This window comes from Dama dama, chromosome 19 (genome assembly GCF_033118175.1).
Source record: "Dama dama isolate Ldn47 chromosome 19, ASM3311817v1, whole genome shotgun sequence".
Classification (NCBI taxonomy): Eukaryota; Metazoa; Chordata; class Mammalia; order Artiodactyla; family Cervidae; genus Dama; species Dama dama.
Genome location: NC_083699.1, coordinates 46,543,315 through 46,564,835, shown reverse-complemented (window position 1 = coordinate 46,564,835; position 21,521 = coordinate 46,543,315). Strand labels below are relative to the sequence as shown.

At 33.7% G+C, this 21,521-nt stretch overlaps 1 protein-coding gene across 1 annotated transcript in view; it reads left to right on the top strand.

Annotated features, from left to right (window-relative positions):
* The window catches only part of ACAP2 (ArfGAP with coiled-coil, ankyrin repeat and PH domains 2), a 154,284-nt gene extending 134,597 nt beyond the window's left edge, over nt 1-19,687 (top strand). Inside the window, exons 16-23 of the mRNA XM_061166864.1 lie at nt 304-395; nt 1,772-1,956; nt 3,097-3,189; nt 4,571-4,758; nt 5,161-5,270; nt 6,567-6,677; nt 8,942-9,003; nt 14,955-19,687. Of these exons, the coding sequence (XP_061022847.1) occupies nt 304-395; nt 1,772-1,956; nt 3,097-3,189; nt 4,571-4,758; nt 5,161-5,270; nt 6,567-6,677; nt 8,942-9,003; nt 14,955-15,055 (942 nt within the window). The 3' untranslated portion in view covers nt 15,056-19,687. The remainder of the gene's footprint in view (nt 1-303; nt 396-1,771; nt 1,957-3,096; nt 3,190-4,570; nt 4,759-5,160; nt 5,271-6,566; nt 6,678-8,941; nt 9,004-14,954) is intronic.
* Nucleotides 19,688-21,521: the final 1,834 nt, after the last annotated feature.

The window sequence follows — 21,521 nt, the reverse complement described above, 5'->3', positions numbered from 1 at the left end:
GGTTAACTTAGTGTTGTGAGTATATAGCCTTGTGCTAACCACAGTGGAGGGATAGAACTCTGGCAGAGGTTGTGTGAGGAGAAACCCTGTCTTAAAGAGTAGTAATCTTCTAGGGGAGGTATTCTGGTGAAAAATGGAAAAATACTGATAAGGCTCTCAGTCCTCGTTTCATTTTGTTTTAACTTTCAGCATCATTGTGATATATGCATTTTCAGAACTTGCAAAGAATTAGGTATTTGCTTAAGGATTAATATAGTATTTTTTAGGAAATTATAGCTTATTTTCTGTCTTTCTGCCAAACAGCTTATGTGTGAGTTGGGGAATGATGTTATAAATAGAGTTTATGAAGCTAATTTGGAAAAAATGGGAGTAAAGAAACCACATCCAGGACAAAGGTACTATTTCAGTTGTGTTAAAATGTTACTTCATTCCCTCCCATCTTGAATATAGCTATTATTTTATTTCCCTTTAATTGATATGTAATATTGAAAGAGAGTGGTTCAGAGAGATCATTGCTGCTTTGGTTAAAATGTGGCTGTTTCTATCTTGGGTTTGTTAATTAGATTGTATTTTATAGTTAGATAATAAATTATAATCTCTAGATGAGAGAGAAGCTTAAAAATTAAGGCTCTGCAAAGGAATATAAAACCTCTTACTAGCAAGTAAAGTAGACAAAGTTCTATTAGTTGCAGGCCTTTAAAAAGAGATAATATGTTCATTAATGTCTCCAAGGGTTAAGTTTTTATACCTACAATGAATAATTTTCACATTTTTGACTTTGTTTAGCAAATACTTGCTAATTACATATTTCCTACATTGCATTTTTATATTGAAGGATTACAGTCGAAAAGGGTGACTTCTGATAAGGGAGAGTACTTACTTAATTGCTGCGTTTTAAGTTTTACTTCCAGGCCTGTTCATGGAGACTTATTGAATGAAGTGGCAAAGAGTGCCTTCAATGTGGATAATTAGTTTTGTTGTTCATATTATTTTTACTCTTTATGTTTCTTTATATTAGATATTAAAACTTTGTCATAATCCTATATTTGACTATATCTTTATGATAATTAATATTTTTTAAAGTTACTGCTCTCTAAACCAATACCATTTAAATCAGATTCTTATTTTTGTGCAAAACCATGGTGTTTGAGTTATCTCAGCCCTTGAGATATCCTATTTTAGCCAAAGACTTAGGCATTTTAGAAAGATGTGGGTAGGAAAAGGTATAGAAGAAACTTGACAAGTTTTATAGTTGTATCATAAATCAAAAATTTTAAGTGTGATACCTTTTTGGGTCCCCTTTAAGTTAAAAATGCTGTATTGTGTTAAAGTAGTTGTCTTATGAAAACTTATGGTCATGACTAGTGATAATTCAGTGTGTGACATTATTTATTGGAGTAAAAATAGAATTAAAGTTAATTTCTGTAAATTTTAATGGTGTTTTGGTATTGTTTTTCATTCTTTAAAAAGCAACAGGGAATGTGTTTAGAAATGAATGAGCATAGAAATTAAGAGAATAAGAATGCTATGTTAATACTTGTGACTTTTCAGTTGGTTGATTATTTATATTCATTTAAACATGAAATCATAGGTCATTAAATATTTGGAAGGAAAACATGTTGCAGAATGTTGCAAATACATGAAACGTTTTAACTAGTATTATGTTTAGTGACTTTCTTTGAAAAATTCAGTATGTAATGACTTCTTTTCACTATTGGCCATGCTAAGAGATTAAGCAGAACATCATGACATTTTTATATATACCAACCAGACAGGAGAAAGAGGCGTATATCAGAGCAAAATATGTGGAGAGGAAATTTGTGGATAAATACTCTATGTCATCATCACCTCCTGAGCAGGAAAAAAAGATTGTCTCCAAAAGTTGTGAAGAAAAGAGGCTGAGCATTTCTAAACTTGGGCCAAGTGAACAAATTAGAGCATCTCCTCAGAGTTCAGGTATTACAGTTTATTTGTTGTTTGTATAAGTCGCTTTTGTAATTTCTGAATTAGTAGCTGTTGTATATTTTTTTAAATGCTGAAAACACATCTTCTTCTATATACACTAAGGAAAAATTGGATTTCTCTGTCTTTAAAATAGTTAAATATAAACAGTGTCCTGGTAATTCACATTCCTACATACAGTTGACCCTTGAAAAACTCAGGGGGTGGGGTACCAACTCTCCACTCAGTTGAAAATTTACATGTAGTTTTTAGTTGGCCCTTTTGTATGTGCTGCCTCCATATCGTCTCTGCAGTTCCTCTGTATCACTGGTTCTGCATCCGTGAGTTCCACCAATCCCAGATCATGTGGTACTGTAGTATTTTGTAATGAAAAAAAATTTGTGTATAGGTGGACCACGTAATTTAAACCTGTGTTGTTTAAGGGTCGACTGTAATGTGTCTATTCTAGGGAATAAAACTGCTTAAAATGCAAGGGGAGATGGGAATTACAGATCTATCATGCAAAAAGCCCTAAATATCTGATTAACCACCTAATATCCTTCCTGTTTTTTCCTCCTAAATTTTTCCCAATAACGTTTTTTCCTGCCCTCTTCCCTTCTTACGGCCTGCTTTGTGCTTTGCTAACTTGCATGTCCCCAGTGGTTGCTGTAAATAGCGACGAGGCCAGGCGGGAGTCTCTCTTCTGTCCTGATGAGCTAGATTCACTCTTCTCCTACTTTGATACTTCTTCAAAACTACGTAGTAGTAAGTACTACTCTTGTGGAGCATTCCAAGTCTGTGCCAGTGGTCATTGTGTGGTGTGGCCATTTCTCTAGATGTTACCCATTGTCTCAGAATTGCACATTGCTTACTGTCATATGATAAATTAACTCTTTACTGTCCCTGACACACACTGGGGTAATGAGAATGAGATATGTTATGACTCTGAAAATAAGTCTATTTCTAGGCTTCATGGTTGATTCATGTTTTGATAAGTGAAGTGTACCAAAGAATTAAAATTGTGAAAAGTTTATTCTGGTGGTTGGCTGAGTTCATGTTGATGTTTCTGAGCTCATTTTAAAATCTCGTTGTTTGTGGGACTTTTTTCTTAATGGTTCAAAACTTTAACCTCTAGTTGGTTTTTCTTTAAAACAGTCAAAAGTAATGACAGTGGAATCCAGCAGAGCTCTGATGATGGAAGAGAATCTTTACCCTCCACAGTGTCAGCCAATAGTTTGTATGAACCTGGTGAGTTTGGTGAAATTCAGTGTTAATTTGTATTGTTTGCTGAAAAATGCATGTGAAATGTGAAATGCCAAGTCTGATTGAATAGTTTCTAAAGGAAGTGGTTAATCTTTTAGAAGGTACTAAGGAGCAGTTAATACTGCTGAGTGAGAAAGCAGCTATTTCTTTTCATATTTGGAAGTTCTTTACTAGCTGTGTATTTTTCTAAGCCTCATGACATGTGTTGCAAGTAACTTGTCAAAATTAAAGGTAATTTTTAATGCATGTGAACTTTTTGTCTTATTACCTGTTATCTTTTGGGGGACTGTCTTTTTTCATATATAATTTTATATATTTATTTTTGGCTGCACTGGGTCTTCATTGCTTTCTTTGCGCGGGCTTTCTTCTAGTTGCGGTGAGTAGGGCCTGCTGTCTAACTGAGGTGCGCAGGCTTCTCAGTGCCGTGGCTTCTCTTGTTGCAAAGCACAGGCTCTAGATCTAGCCGCTTGGGCTTTCGTAGTTGCAGCTTGTGGGCTCCAGAGCACAGGCTCAGTAGTTGGGGCACATCGGCATGTGTGCTTCTCGGCATGTGGAATCTTCCCAGACCAGGAGTTGTACCCCTGTCCCCTGCATTGGCCGGTGGTTCCTACCCTCCTTGTAAGAGGAAAGTCCCTGGCTGTCTTTTCTTGTCAGGAGAAAGAGATCAGCAAATCCACCCTCCGTCCCACAACTCCCACCCCTCACCACCCAATTATAGGTTTTTCTTCTAACTTGTACTTTCCTCCTATATTCTCTCCTTTATGATTTCAGCGGTTTTGATTTTGCAGAACACTCGATGAAAGCATCTTTATGTTATTTGAACTGCTTGTACTGCAAATTGTGATGGTATTGGGCCATCCCAGGAATAAAGTGAGGTTTGGTCTAGTAGTAAAATTCTTTCGGGGTTGTTACTGCGTCTTCTGAGTCCCTAAGTCCAGACTTACGGTCAGATACCTAATTTTAGTCTTAATACAGAGTAATCTACCTACATGTCAGATACTGGCAAGATCACAGAGACCTGATGTATTAGTCAATGTATTTAAAAGAGAAGAAGGCTGTGGGGAGTGGTTAGTCTACAGGAAATAAGGTACCTTTGTGAAAATCTTACATCACAACTTCATACTGTGATACAAGTAAGAGTTTGATTTTTTAAAAAGCTGTGGTAAGTTACACATAACATAAAAATTTACCGTCTTAACCATTTTCAGGTGTACACTCAGTGGTATTAAGTCGTTCACACTTTGTGCTGCATCGCCACCATCTGTCCCCAGAATTCTTACCTTAACAAAGAATAAGAAGCAGTGACTTCCCATTCTCTCCCTCCTTGCCAAGGGCTCATTTTTATTTATTTGTGTTTGTTTTTCAGAGGCAGAAAGGCAAGATTCTTCTGTGTTTCTTGACTCTAAACATCTTAATCCAGGACTCCAGCTTTATAGGGCTTCATACGAAAAAAATCTTCCTAAAATGGCTGAGGCTTTGGCTCACGGCGCAGATGTGAACTGGTCTAATTCCGAGGAAAACAAAGCAACACCACTTATTCAGGCTGTGTTAGGGGTATGAATTTGTAAATTCAGGTTTTCAGTGGTAATAGAACATAAAAAATCATAATTCATTTTGAGCATAACTTTACATTATTGTTTGCTTTAAGAGGTGGGTTGGAAAATAGAAGCAGCAGCTAGTAGTGATTTCTGAATATCGTTTTGTGTAAGTTCAGTTTTTTTTCTTCATGGAAGGGAATTCTAGTAATGAAAGTAGTGGGTTTTGCTAGATTGCAGACTGCAAATAGAATCCCGGTTAGAAGTAGTTCTTGGGAAGAAAATAATATAATTTATTATTTCTCTGCTTTTGCTGGGGGGCATTTTCTCTTTTTGGCTATTAAAGTAAATACTCTGTTTTTAATAGAAATATATTGTCATTCACTTTTTGCCCATTGTTGTCTTCTTTTTTCCTTCTCAGGGCTCTTTGGTTACATGCGAGTTTCTCCTACAGAATGGTGCTAATGTGAACCAAAGAGATGTGCAGGGGCGGGGACCACTGCACCATGCCACCGTCTTGGGGCACACGGGGTAAACTGTTGTGCTTATATATTTAAGTAGATTTTATTTGAAAAAATTATTTTGAAATAATCTTTTGCTCTTCAGTGAAGATCGTTAGGTACAGTTTGTAAGGTGATACTTTCTGTGACTTACATTGTCACAGTAGAACCTGAAATTTAAAAAAGTTTCAGGAAAAAATACTATTACTATTCAATAAGTAACAGTAATACTGTTGTTTGTCAATAAGAAAATTAACAGACTTACTTTGACCTTTACTAATTATTTACATAGATCTCTTAGAATTTAAAACTGTCACTGAAATTTTGGCAGTTTTAAAAGACAACTTAATGTGTTTGTATGTATTCATAATATAAATACATACAGTATTTCTATATTTATACATTATGTACATAGCACACACTTTTGGGGGAAATTTTGTAACTTTGTAAATTTTAGTTTTCCTACAAAGTAGTTAATTCTTATTTTGTGCTATTGATGCTGTGATTTCTGGACCAGTGTTTAGATCCACAGAACAATAAAGCCATACAATGGGCTTTCTACTAGAGGATACAAATAAACTCAAAATTTGACCTTGTATATTTGCATCAAAGGTCATTTTTTTTTTTTTTATAAAATACCTCAGGATCTGCAATCTTTATTACCTGGACAGGCAAGAAGCTGTCCTTTTCTAATGTTTATTTATAGCTAATCTTCTATTTTCATCCTAGCTTGCTTTCTTCCCCTCTATTAGCAAGAAGATTCAGTTCAATAACTTTATCATAAAAACTCTTTTTTATAAAAGCTTATATTTAACTCATCCTTTTATTTTCTTTTTAATCATGATTATTCCCATTTTACTTCATAGACTCCATTTATCATTTTTTCATTTTTGTCAATTTCTTGAAGTTATGAATATTTGTGAGGAATACAGCAGCAAGATTACTTCCCATTTGTTGCTGTTGTATTAGCATTAATATTTTATGATGTTAACATTGCCTTGGCTTCCTTCTTTTCCTCGATAATGACCTTGAGTGCTTTTTATTTAAGTTTCTAGGTATCTGTGTACACCTTTTTATAATATTCTTTGAGGGTAGGGGCCATAATTTATACATCCCACTATACTATGTATTACCAGATTAAATGTGAAAATACCTTGAGATTTATAAAATGTTGATCATGTAGATTTTTATTATTAGAGTCAATAGTCAATAAAATAAATCTTTGTAGAATGAATCAAGAATTTCCTAATGAAGATGTTATATCTTTAAATAATGCTTTTTATTTTTTAAGGTGAATACTAATTTTATTTTTTATTGGCAATATCAGGCAGGTATGTTTATTTCTAAAAAGAGGTGCCAATCAACATGCCACTGATGAAGAAGGGAAGGACCCTTTGAGTATAGCTGTGGAAGCAGCCAATGCTGATATAGTGACCTTGTAAGTGTTTTCACATGATTATTTCCCATACATTTTATTGCTTATACAGGGTTTTAACATAGAGTTTCCTGTGTAAGTGTGAAATTTAAACTTGGTTATTTACTAGAAGCCATTTACTTTTCTAAGCACATTAAATGTATGAACCATGTTACATACATGAAATTACTTGGTTCCCACCTCAACCCTATGAGGAAGGTTTTATTATTACCAGCCTCATTTTATAAGGAGGCCAAGCTACAGATAATTTGAGAAACTAGTAAATGGTGGAGCTGAAATTTGAAACCAAGAATTCTGTCTCTAAACCTGTGTGCTTAGCCACTTTTGTTTTACTTCCTGGCCAGTAGGAATAGAAAAACTGACTTTTCTGAACTGGATTCTTTAACTCTCAGTGCAGTACTGGGGTGAGGGTTGGATTGGTTAGTAACAGGCAATTTTACTAACTACCTCAAGAATAGAGGATTATAAGCAGGGAATGCAATTGCATTGATGTTAGTAACTTGCAGTTGCATTGCCTTTGTGCACTGATACTTAGGGGACCTGTTTGTGATTATTTTTAAAAAAAAATTATTCACAAGAGTACTCTATTTTGAGGTAAAAAGATTTGTTTTGGAGTGTTTGAATATAAATTAATATGACCTGTTAAAGAACCTTGAGGTCTTTGATTTTCATCTTAGATCAAAGTTGTTTATTACACTGGAAATCTAGGAATGTGGTTGTCACCTGTCCTTTACCGTTATGTAGGAAGTCTCAAACATAGGTTGTGTGAATCACTTTTTCTTTCTATTCTGAAAGAAGCCCATGATTGTTCGTTCTCTGTTAACTAAATAAAGATAGTTCCATCTACACCACTGAATTTCAGTCAGTTACAAAGAGGGACTCCCTTGACTATCTTGAACTCCAGAGTTCCCACTGAGAATTCTTGCCATATATCACCCCTCCCTGACCCCTGCCAGACTAAAACAAAACAAAAAACCAAAAGAGAAAAATGTATTTTCTCTGTACCTAGCTTCATTTCCTCACTGGAGGGTTTATTGTTATTGTGGAGACTATTGTAGGAAAATTTAGATCTATTAAATCATTGTAGACTTAAACATTGGAGAAAGCTATGTTATTAAAGAAAAGATAGGAGTGATATAGAGAAATTACATTAACCCTGGCTGCAGCTTCCCAGGCAATTCTTACAGTAGTGGCCCTTCTTTCCCCAAAATATGTTCCCAAATTCTCTAAATTTTCTCATTTTGTTTTACTTGAGACTGTCAGTTTCACTTTTATGTGTAAAATTTCCTGTTCTATTGGATTGTCATATCTCATGTTTCCTTGTATACATTAAGTGCTTAATAAATATTTATTAAATTAAAAAAAAATAAAATTTATTGAAATAGGCAGCCTCTCTGAAAGGTTCAAATACCAAAAAGGGAGACTTACTTATCTTGCTGTTACGAGTTCACACAATGGTTGAGAAAGGAAATGGCAGCAAATTATGGTACTTTGAAGATAAAAAACAGCCTGTCTCAGATGCTGCGGTTGCCAAAGAGAGCATATTAGAACGTGATGGAAGTCTGGAAGGATAATGAGTATTTGGTGGCCTGAAGGACAGGCAAAAGAGTAGGAGAGGGGCACCACAGATAACATTTGTGTTTCAAAATGTTGCTTGAAGTTAGTAAGAAAATGAGAGGAAATTCACTAATTTTCTTAAACCAGTGCTATAGGTCTTCCTGCTGCCATGTAAATAACCCAAAAAGAATGTATAATCAATATGGTAACTGTGGGAAAATCTTAGTAGCCTATGGTCATTTATTATAATGTCTGTATGTCAGAATATATCCCCAGTATTTATAGATAACACATGCTATTTATACATTTGGAACTACCAAACCTTAGGATGAACCAGATTGAACTTATGACAGGCTATTGCTTCCATTTTATAGAAGCAATAATTTCGAAGGTTGGCAGTTAAAGTCTGACAGGTTGAGTTAGAAGTCAGGAATTCTGTGTGTCTGGAGGAAGCAAGCTGCTGGTGGTGCTGCCAGGAACCTGCTTAAAACTGAAACTCACTTTTTAGAAATCTTTTATTGTCTTCTGTCATGAGAATTGTTTACTTTGTATTTCAGATTGTTGGGTCTAATAAATAAAAGTCCTTTTGTTTCAGGCCAAATAACTGGTAAAAGAAAAAATTACATGAGTACGTGTCTTAGTTGTATATAATTCAGTAGTTTATGAATATTTATATTGTATAACTTACCTAAAACATTCTTTAATTTTAGGTTACGTTTAGCAAGAATGAATGAAGAGATGCGGGAATCAGAAGGACTGTATGGACAGCCAGGTCAATATTCTACTAATAACCATACTGAAATGCAATATAAGAAATGCATCCAGGAATTTATCAGTTTACAATTGGAAGAGTCATAGTTCTTTAGCAAACTAACAATACTATATAGAGTTTTTATAAACTACTTGTAAATTGTGAGTTGTTAGCTATGTACTGTACTTACTGAATTCTTGGGAGTGGCTCACTCGTGAGCCTTTAAAACTCCATAACTATTCCTATTACAGTACACATTTACTTGCTGTATTTAACTCTGGCTACTGACTTCTTTATCTGCTGTACAGATGTCTTCCATATACATTCCAGTGAGGTGAATGGAATGATAATGTATCTTTATACACTTAAAGCAGCACAACAGTCATTTTCTTTTTGGCTGTCAAGTGAATATAACAGAGTTGTTTTCTTTTTGTTATTCAGGGAATTTCTATAAATTGTGTTCAGGGAATAAAAAGACAAATCACTATGTGTTGACATATAAAAAGTCACTAGGGAAAATACCTAGACAACATTTATTGAATTAAGAGTTCTATATTTGACCTAAAAATGAGTTAAAGGTTTAAAAGTAAAGTTTACCAGTAGGTAAAAAAGTCCATAATGGGAATAGAGTTAGTTTAAAAGGTAGTGGGAAAAGGTCCAATTTTATTTTGTAGCTTTGCCCTAAGTAATTGTACAATGTTTGTTGGATAAATGGAAGTATTTCAAGCAGTATTTTGTGAACTTGATGGCAAAGTAGATGTATTCTTCTTAAGAGAAATCTCAACTCAGGACCAGCTCAAGTCTCATTTTGCGTAATTTTTATCTTTGAGTCGAGATGTAAGAAAATTAAGAAATGCTGCTGATCAGATTTCTTTCTTTGATGAACACATCCTGATTAGACATTCTTCACAAAGAAGAGAGTAATAATTGGATCTTCAGTTTCATGAATTTGAGTATATGAATTACTAATTTATCTGTTTTAAATTCATATACATGCTGGTTAAAAATTTTAGGAATCCATGACTAAAATAATTGAGACTGTTCAGTTCTCAGTGAGTATGTTTAATTATTTTCAATCAGTATTAATATTTTAAAAGTGGCTTGTAATATCATCTCTCTTTCCTGTTGAAGTGTGTTTTGAAATTTCTGTACTTTATGCTAGCTTTAGCCAGCATTTTTACTTTTATTTTTATTTTACTTTACTTTTATTTTAACCCAATTTATATATATATATAACTAAGATATATGGGACCATTCCTTTCTAAGAGGACTGTATTTATTACTTTTGGGGGGTCTAATTTAATAGGGAACAAGTACGAACTTTGAGAATAGAGGCACTTTAGCTAGATACTTCTAATCTAGAGTGTCCCACTTTAATCCTATGGATCAAACAATATGACTGATTCATGAAGTACCAAGATGTAAGAATGCTGATAAAGGGTGAAGTCTCAGCATTAATTCTGAATTTCACCCATTTGTTTTAAACTTGAATGTTAGACTTTAAAAATGTTATAATTTTGTAACAGATATACCTAAGTGATAGTATTACTAGGCCATTTTTGAGGCCTTTGTGTTTAAGCACTTTAAAATAAAAGTTATTCAAAGAATATAACCTGATAGGCAAGATAAGAGTGAATTTCAGGATTTTAGGTTAAACAGTTTTTTTCCCTTGACATTTTCAATGTAAATGTCTGGTCAGCTTCTCTTTCCTTAGGGTGTTTACTGATGAAACTGCACCCAGCTTCAGAAGGTCAGTGGGTGACTTTTCTCTGGAGCTGGGATGCTTTAAAAGGACAGGTCCTCTTATGTTCTTGCAGCTTCTAATTCCATCTAAACTGTAGGTCTTCTGCCCCTATCTGGAAGCATTCAAGTGGTTCTTTCAGTGTCATTTTATGTATAAGTTTATGAGTATATACCGTCTGCTCTGGAGAAGGAAACGGCAACCTACTCCAGCATTCTTGCCTGGAGAATTCCGTGGACAGGGGAGCCTGGTGGGCTAAGGTCCACGGGATCGCAAAGAATCGGACATGACTGAGTACACAGCACAGCACCTTCTGCTCAACAGTAGAAAAATAAGAGTTTTCCAATTTATTTGAATGAAAATTTGAAGGAAAAAAAAAGGCTTATTTAAAAAGAAGACAAAAGCAAGCTTTCCTGCTACAGTCAAATCTTAGTTTAGAAAAGATTAAAAAAAAAAAAAAAAAAGAGTGGAAGTCTGGAAATGGTATACCAGCAGAATAAAATGAGATTCGCGTTTGGTAATAAGTAGATTTTAAATTCATTTAGGTGGTCTCGTATTTAAAGCAGAACAACTTTATACTTGTACAGGTGACTTGGTGAAATGGCTCAGCAGTTGCTCGTTGCTCCTGGGCCTTCTCCTTTGTGAGTCTTTGGAGAGCAGACATTTTTGCTCAGGCGGCCAGTCTCTTTTCCTCTTTGCTTATCACTGTAAATTTCCCTCTCATAGATTTTGGTTGGTTAGATCGTTTGTTGTTGTTGTTGCCTAGCAATAGATGGAAACCCTCAGAATTCTGGGTAGTTTTAAAATGCAGGTATCTTCAGTCTTTTCATTATGAAGATCTCTTCCATTTATAAAAGACTCAGATATAATCTTTGGGAATCATGGACCTGTTTCTAGGAAACCCCACTTTTGAACTTTCTATCTACAACCCTAAGGACCTGAGACTTTCTGTTTTTTGCAGCATGACCCAAGAGCACACATTTCCTGAGGGGAAGATGTATCCCTTCTTGTCAGTTCCTACGACTCTTAGGAGGACTAGGTGGATGCGTGCAATTTTACATCCTACTCAATTGTTGGAAACTAGTTTGGTGGTTCCCACGGTCTCTGGCTCTATGACTCCTCTTGATTGTTGGCAGTTTTTCAACCAGTTGAAAATCATTACTTTAGTGAACCACTATTAATTATGTGAGTATGTTGCCTGTGAAGACTGATCATTGATCCAGTCAGTTACAAAAAGGAAGCTGTGATCAGTCCAGAGGGGCAGGGTCATCACTGATCACCTGGGAGCAGGGTCTCCCATGCTGCCGTATCTTTGAGGGGAGTACATGTTAAGAGCAAAATTAGCAAAATTTTGGATCATAGCTGCTGTTGCAGTGTTTATTCTGAATACCAAAAATCAAACACTATTTTAAACCATCAGTGGAAATATAGCAGTCCACATTTTAGAAACTCAGAACTGTCCAAGCACATAGAAGAGTTAGCTTGCTGAAGAGAAATAGAATGTGATGAAGTAATTTAAAGAATTTAACTTAGTATTTCAAATATTGCGTGGTTAGTTGTTTATTGTTTATAATAAACTGTTAAATGTACTTATGAACTTTCCAGGTCAACATATTCTGGGTTATCATTTATGTATTCTAGTGTAGACAAGTTATATTTGCCATTGGAAACATTCTGAATGATCAAAATTGTATTTAAAGAATCACATTGAAGTTCAATTTGTAGTTCAATTTGTGTTAACTATATTAAATATCTTAGTCACTATTGTTACGTCATGTTTGCTTTTTGACAACACATTTTGAGGCCTAAGAAAGGTATTATATTGATAGTCCCTTAATTAACATTTGGTTAGAAACTGAATATTACTGAAAAGTTTTGTGTATGTGTGTGAAGGTAAGACTTCCTTTTGTGTTGTATTAACTCTTTTAAAATGTATTCAGTAAGTGAAACCAATGGTTAGTGTAGCACCAACCCTTTCCTTCAAGGAAGCATTTAATTCAGTGAATAAAAAAATCGTATAATCTGTTTTGCATGGTACAATGGTTCTACTAAAATGTACTTGTGTAGTAGGTACTAGATAATTTAAAAACAAAAACTGGAAAACCACAAAAAGAAAAAAAAATCCCACAGCTTGTTATACAAAATATGCATTGCTAATAGTAGAAGCCATATATTGCCATTGTACTGTTGTAATACTTAAGATTGACTGCTCATCTGGTGCTATCTGTAAGCTGTTTGGCATTAGCGTCTGCTAGGTCCTTCTTCCTATTTCTTCTTGAATGTAAAATGTGTGCCTTTTAAGTTCCTTCTGGTGTTGGATGGTAAAATCAGTGTGGTATTTTTGTATTATAATCTGCACTTTACACTTTCTTGGAAAGTAAGATTCCAGACTCTCCAGTTTTAAATAGTATTTTTAAAATATTTATAATGTTTACAATAAATATTTTAAATATTTGAATTCAACATCTAAGAATAAGAAAAACTTTTAAATATTTTGTATGGTTTGTTAATTGATGTTTAATGTTTGTCTCTTAGTTTATTTTATATATTTTAGAATGCCTAAAAATGGGAATAGATTGTAGTTTGTCTTCTAATGTGGAGGTAAACTTTTATGAAATGAAACATGGGTGTAATTGGATTGTCTTACCAGTTGTTCCAGCATATCACCCTTTATTGTTTTAGTTACAATAATATATGAGTTAGATGTTACTCTTAGTCAACCTATTAGGCTTCTCTTCTTATTGTATTTTTTCTTTTTAAAGTGATTGATTCAGGTCATGAGAAAATTTCCAGGGCTGAATGAAAAACTATATAGAGATTTTAATAACTTGCTTTTTACATTGACTAAATATTAAAAGCATTAAAAATTTTTTTATTGAAAATGTTGAGTTATGCTGTTAGACCTTTTTACTAGATCTTTATCACTTTCCCCTGATTTTTTTCTAATTCTCTAGCTTTTGGTATGACATCTATTGCCTCAAAAAATCTCACTTTTTAAAAGCTGACGAAACTTACTGCACTGTTAACAACAACTGTAGCAATGAGTGTATAATAAGATGGATGCAAGGTATCTTTTGGGGAATAATCATAAAACCATGCTTTAACAATAATTACCTAAACCAGTATTTGACAGTCTAAATCTTGAAAACAGAATTATGACAAGCCTCTGTATAAAAGTAATATGTTTAATGAAGCATTCATGATGAATGATTTAACTTGAAAATAAGATTTCATTTTATATAAATCTTTTGTCTGAAGAGTTAGCCTATATGTGTGTATATATTTAGTTTTTCATCACAAGAAAAATAGTCTTCAATCTGCTATAATATCAGTGTCTATAATCTTCTCTACAAGCATATTGTATGTATATACACATGTATTCCCTGGAGTAGGAAATGGCAACCCACTCCAGTATTCTTGCCTGGAGAATCCCAAGACAGAGGAGCCAGGTGGGCCACAGTCCATGGGGTCACAAAGAATCGGGCACGACTGAGCACATATACAACCAACCAACATATGTATTATTCTAATTTAACAGATGTCTTTGATATTTAGTCCCCTTTTGTCATAGCATCCTTGCTCAAATGACCTACAGTAAATTAACTATTGACTAAATGTGAAAGTATGATTTTAAAGTCATTTTCTAGGCTTTATTATTTTATAAGCTTAGTTAAAGAGTAGATTAAGTGCATTAGTTTTAGTTAAGCATTAAAGTTTGAATAAAGACTTTTTCACCTATTATTTAAGATTTAATTAAGATATAATATTAAAATTTCCCACCTGGTTATCAGTTTTGTCCTACTACTAACTTGCATCCATCAGAAGCATTAATATTTGTTTTTGATCTTTTCTTGGCCTTGATCAAAGGAAATATTTATTTAAAGAATGCCTTGTTTATTATACCTCATTTAGGATGACTTTTATTTCTTGTGTGTTAATAAATGTATTTCTTTACTTGCTTTAAAACACTTGCATCTTTGCTCTTTTCTAACTCTGAACTTTCCTCTGTGGCTGCATCTGAGGTACTTTTTTCAGGTATAGTTTTTTTTTCTTCCATTATCTACTTATCCAGCATTTACATTTAGTTGGTCTTTTTTCTTAAAAAAATGCTCATCTGAACAAAGTTTTATTATCATGAATTGTAAAATAGTTACTAGTCATAAAGTGAATGTGTTTTATTAATACTTTTAATATAAATTTTTAAAAGTGTTTTTATTTTACTTTCATGCAGGTGATGAAACTTACCAGGACATTTTTCGTGATTTCTCCCAAATGGCATCCAATAATCCAGAGAAACTAAATCGTTTCCAGCAAGATTCACAGAAATTTTGAATTTTTTTTAGACTGGGGAAAGTAGTAAATCTCGTGACCCCCTAATGTATATATCTGAAACTCACATATTTTTACTGCTTTAATTCTACTTACTTACTTTTAGTAGCTATTGAGCAGTTTGGAGAAAAGATACCCATTCATTGATATTTTTATAAATCAAAACATAGATCTCTTAGCAGTTGGGAGAGGAACCTACTTTAAGACTTATTTTATTTTTTAAAAGCCTGTTTAAAGGGCTGTCTTTTATAGATGAAAGTTGAATCTGGACTTAGGCCATCTCTAGGTTACAAGATGCTAAGAATTTATACAGAATAATCTTTTTTTCCCAATGAATGATGGCATTGATGTTTTTCTTCTGTGCACTGTGCCCAGGATTGTTCAGTCAAGCCTGTCAGCATCAAGTGGGGAGCCTGATGTCCTGCCTGATTCCAGAATGTGTCTTTGCTTTAGCTTCCTGGATGTTGGTGGTTCAAAATAGTTTTTGTTTTTATTTTTTCTTGGTAGCTATTATATACACAATATGTAATTTAATTATTAGAACCAGAGGATACATGACCCCATTTCCTCATAAATGTAGTTTATCCCTCACATTATTGTCCAGTACTTTAACATACATACAATGGCTGTACAGATTGATATAACTCAGTCCTTTAGATTTATTCCATTTTAAGAAGCAAAAAAGAAACCGTTGACAATTTTTTTTTTCAGTTACCAAAAGGATCTCATAGAAGTTATAGTTCTTCAATGTTGGGTTGATTTCCTAAAACCTTGACAATTTTATTGATGTAATAAAACTGTGTTTCAAAGGTTACTTGAATGTTGCAAAATTATGCTTTCATCAGATTGTAACTGTATCAAAGGAAAAGTTGACAAAAATAATGTAGAACATTTTTATATTTGAAATGTGTCCTTTTCAAGGTACATTTTTGCTGTTGCTCCTAGTGAAAGGAAAATCTCTCTGTAAAAGGAGAAAAAAAGACTCATTTTTTAAGATTATACTAAAATATACAGCAATAAATTGCTTTTTAATTCTTCTAACATCTATCCTATGTACTTATTGTACATGGTATACATTCATTTAAATTGTAGCATCTATGTAGGCTTCCCTGGTGGCCCAGATGGTAAAGAATTCACTTGCAATGTGGGAGACCTGGGTTCAATCCCTGGGTTGGGAAGATCCCCTGGAGGAGGGCATAGTAACCCACTCCAGTATTTTTATCTGAAGAATCCCATGGACAGAGGAGCCTGGGGTGCTGTAGGCCACGGGGCCACAAAGAATCGGACACGAATGAGCGACTAAGCGCAGCACATGTAGCTTAGTATTTGGTTACATGAATCACAGACCCTTGAATTCCAAAATACTATGGAATTGGACAGATATGCTATACTATGGAAATGTTAATTTTCTATGTATATGCTACAAATTTGTTTGATTCCATCTTTGATTGACCTCTCGTCAGGAGTGTAAAATAAGTAATTTGCCTTATGGTTTATTTTTAATATTGTCATAATTAAGTTTAATTTTCTTTTTCAAGTTATATGTAAGTAGTGAGAGGTTTTTAAACTTGAGTTACCAAATAAGTAGAGAAATTATATTTCATTGGGTATATAATAAATTTTCTAACATTTTCCCACCAGTAAGTAGAGTTTTCTAAGTTGACTGAACATCAAATCAGAATCAAAACAGGAATTATACTGAAATAAATTCACATCACAGAAAAGGTTCTGTATTTGTTTGACCAAATTGCATGCATATAATGCTTATTTAGTAATAACTGCCGTGTATTAGATAAAGGTAAAAAATATATGTATGGATTATTTCTAAGGAAAGGCTAATTTCTAAAACCTTGTATTTTAATTGCAACAATAACAAGAACATTAAATCTTCTCTGAAATCTGAGTCAAAGACCACCCGGCTTTGCAAAAGTCTGATTTGTAGCATTTTTGTTAGTGTACTTTGAAATTAATTGTCCAGAAAGCTCAAGGAGAAGGAAATATATTGAGATAAGAAAGAAAGAAACAGAGGAAGAAAGAGAAAAGAAAGAAGAAACAAGAGCCTCACTTTTCCTTTGGAGTGTCTATTCCAGTTTTGATCCTAGGAATCCTTTTGTTCTTTATCTGAAGAAGCCTAGGTAGTTTTCATTTTGGATCCAGCCTTTGGTCTCCAGATCACCTCTGGGGTCTCTGGTTGTGAAAGCAGTTCTTAGAGACTCTTAACTTCTGTGACTTCAGTCATGAGTTGTTAATGTGGCAGTAATTAGTGTCTACTTAAATTTAATTGTTAGAGATGTATTTGAAGTACACTAAAGATGATCATCGTTCTGAATATCTTCAGAAAATCTTCAAAGAAAGTGAAAGTGAAATCTTTAACAGTGTAGGGAGTTTGTACATTGAAAAATACATTTCTGTGGCTTGGTTTCTTGAATATGCCAAAACCCAATTTGGATTAAATTTGGCAGAAATGATGCAGTAGTAACAGCCAAGTTTTAAAGTAAACTAATAGTTACAAGTAGTTACAGAGTAGGTTGGCTTTTAACCAAGGTAAATTAACTATGTCAACTAATAGCTTTTCTATAGTATGTAACAAATCTGAGTTTTATTATGCTGTGAATTATTCAGTACAATATGATCAATTACAGTGTAAACAATGTTAGTTATAATCTTGGGCTTCAAAAATCAATGTGATTGTCCTGTTTTCTTTCCCTAGGTGATCTGCTGGTATTTAGTTTCAGATCCCTTATTATTCCATTAATCATTATTAGCTTATTAGCTTAAAAGTTTGATTTAAAATAGTCTCAAAATAAGAGTAGCAGTACTATGAGGAATTTATACAGTGCAGTTTCATGTTAGAACTAGACTAAAGGTAATTGTGTAGTTCTTTGTAATTTTTCATTGTGACACTTAACATGTTTAAGGTTTCTAAGGTTTTAAAAAATTACCTTTGGTACAATTCTTACAAATTCAGAGATTTCCAGGGATTCACTATCTTACAGTGTTTGCCTAATTTATACTGGTCTTCATTGTATATTTTAATCAACTTTAGTGTTTACTTTGTAAAACATATATATTTTATTTGAAATATTACTTTGGTTCTTCATGAGTGCATTTTGACAAAACACATACTTTTACAGTCTGGACAACTTATATTTGTGATGTGTTAAGCAGTATTTTAAAAATATAATTTTACACATGTGAAGTATGATCACAAGAAACAATTGTATTTAAGACTAAATTTACTATCCGTTTTGAATAAGACATTCCCTTATCACTCATATATTGTTTAATTAACTTTTCTGTTTGATAGCACTTTTGACTGTGGACATGAGCTGGAAAATGCTATATTTTTTATAGAATTGTCTTTCTAAAATGATTTCAGACCTACATGATATAGTGGAAAGAGCACTGACTAGTAATCATTACTCTTTGAAGTCAGAGCACCTCACAAATAAAATGGGTTGGATGAAACAAAGTGAAACTATAACAGCGGTCTTCCCTATACTGTTCGCACAGCTCCTCCCAGTGTGCCTTGCCTTCAGTTTATCTTGTGGGATCCTCATGGTTGGACTTCTGAGATCACCAGCATTGTCTCTTCTCTGATCATGGGCTGCTGCTCTTGTTTCACAGAGCTGGTCTCTGTTTTGCTGGTTGGTGGCATAGCTGACACCAGAACCCCTGTCTGACTAGTAGTCAAGAGGCACTCATATCATGAAATGATTTGAAATCATTATAAATCAGCAGTCTAATAATGACTGCCAGCTTTCCTTTTGTTTTGGTAAAAAAAAAAAAGACTCCAAATATTCTGGAAAACCTGGATATAAAATTACTTTGAAGAAATAGATTAAGGTTTGAAGACATCAAATTGTAGGGAATTTTATATTTTTGCAATAACAAACATTGACAAAGGCAAAATGTTGTAAAGGTAATTGTAATCCACCATATGCTTACCAATTTCTTGATTCTTCTAAACGAAGACAGCTAAAAGGGGCATGGATTCAGTTTGGTCAAATCTTGACATCTATAAATACAATGTTGTGGGCATCCTTTTCTGTTTCCATAAATTTATCTCCTAAAATGAGATAATGGGAAGAAAGCAAGATTTGATTAAATAAACTTTTCTCTACATTGCTCTTTTCACTACCTTATGTACTAGGTTTTCTTATTTTTCCTCAGCATACTTCCCAGCCTTTTGGATATTCATTTTAAACAGGGAAAGCTCTCTACATTATAAAGAATATTGGCACCATTTATTTTACACAAAGGCTAAAGGTTAACTTTTAGAAATGATGAGCTACTTTCCTCTATGTGTTTACTTGTGCTTCATGATATTTCTGGATCATTCCCGTCATAAAGACTTATTACATGTAATATTTCCTGCTACCTGTGAAAAGATAGATTTTAAAGAATGTATAACCAACAATCCATTTAGTTTTTATTAGCATGTAGAGGATTTATTTGTATCTAATTCATGAATGTAGTTTTACTATAGGATGTCACTGTAAATGGAACAAAGTACATTATCTTTATAGTTATTCTAAGATGTACATTATGTAAGAATTGTAAATATTTACCTGATTAAATTCTTTGTATGCCAAGAAATTATGTCAAGTCAATAAAAATCTCACCTCTGGCATAGTTCTTTTGTGTTCAGACTTCTACTTTATTGTGAACCACAATTGCAGATATACCTGTCAACTCATGTGTTTCATATTTTCAGTTCTGTGTGTCTTTCCTACTCTGTCAGATTGGTCCAGATTGATCCTATTTGCTGATTGCTTCAACCATGAAATCCGTTTTGATTTTTTAAATGTTTTCTTCTGCCTGTCACAGAGCTGTATGGCTCCCAGTTCATTAGCTGAAAGCCACAAAGGTCTTTTTATGTTGTAGCTCTAATTTTTTTGCCATTATGATTGAGATATCTGTTGAAGTTTCTAATCTAGGCAACACATTTACACTCAGTCCTTTTAGTAAACAAGTTTTTGCGTGAATCGAGATTGAAGGAATAGAGGCTTAAAAGAACAGACCTGGAAGTGAATTGCCTACTTTTGCTTTTCCTTTAAAAGTTAAGTGAAAGCAGACACTAAAACTATTCTATGTAATTTACTTTATTCCACTTCACTTCATTTTCATAAATAGTTATTTGACCAGGAGAATGCAAACCTGATAGTAAAAGTTTTAAATGAAAACCGCCTACTTTATTACAAAACAGTGCTTTTTCATTGTAGGAAAGGTTAATGATAAGCAAAAAGAATTCGGTCCTAATTCCATCATTTGCCTGTGATGTTTAATATGGTACCTCCTAGCCACATGTGTCTACTGAAATTTAATTAAAATTTGAATTAAGTGTTGAGTTCATGTGTTGATGGAGAAGGAAATGGCAACCCACTCCAGTATTCTTGCCTGGAGAATCCCATGGACGGAGGAGCCTGGTGGGCTACAGTTCACGGGGTTGCAAAGAGTCGGACACGACTGAGCGACTTCACTGCACTTCATGTGTTGAATTGCCACATGTCAGAGCTGCTAGCTTTGTGTCCAGTGACTACTGTTTTGAGCAGGGCAGATTATAGAATATATTCACCCTAGGAAGTTCTGTTGGATAGTACTGGGAGTGTGGGGGATGCTATTACTCCCATGGTATTTACCCTTCTAGACCTTTGGATATGTGTATTTATATACAGTGGGGTCAAACTGTTTTGTCACCTGCTGCTTTCATTTAATAAATGAGGGACAAGTTTCTAAGTCTTTAATCTGCATCACTTTTGGGAGGATTTTTAAAAGTCTTTATTGAAAATTTCAAACATAGAAAAGTAGAGATAACTTTATTAGCTATTGGTTCATGGCTTACACTGTTTTATCTACACTCGTACCCATTTTCCCTCTTCACTATTTTTTTAAGACAGGTGCCAGACATTTCAACAAATTGTTGAGTATGTCTCTCTAAATATGTATATTGCTTTTATGCAGAATCTTAAAAATGATACAAATGAACTTACAAAACAGAAGCAGACTTAGAGAACTGAACTTATTTACAAAACAGAAACAGAGAACGTACTTTTGGTTACTAGACAGGAAGGATTGGGGAGGGGGGAATAATTGAGTTTGGAGTTGACGTGTATACAACAAGGACCTACTGGCCAATACAGAGAACTCTGCTCAATATTATGTAACAACCTAAATGGGAAGAAACTTTAAAAAGGAATAGATACATGTGTATGTATAATTGAGTCACTTTGCTGTGTACCTGAACCTGACACAACATTGTTAATCACCTATACTTCAATATAAAGAAGTTAAAGGGGGGAAAAAGGACTGTTCTTAAAAAATTATATCACCTTTCTTAAACTATGAAACTGTAGTCAATATTCAAATTCCTCAATATCTTGTGTTCTTTAAAAAAAAGATTTTTCAAATCAATTTATGTAAGTTCCATTCATTGCAATTGGCTAATATATCTCTTGAGTCTGTAAAT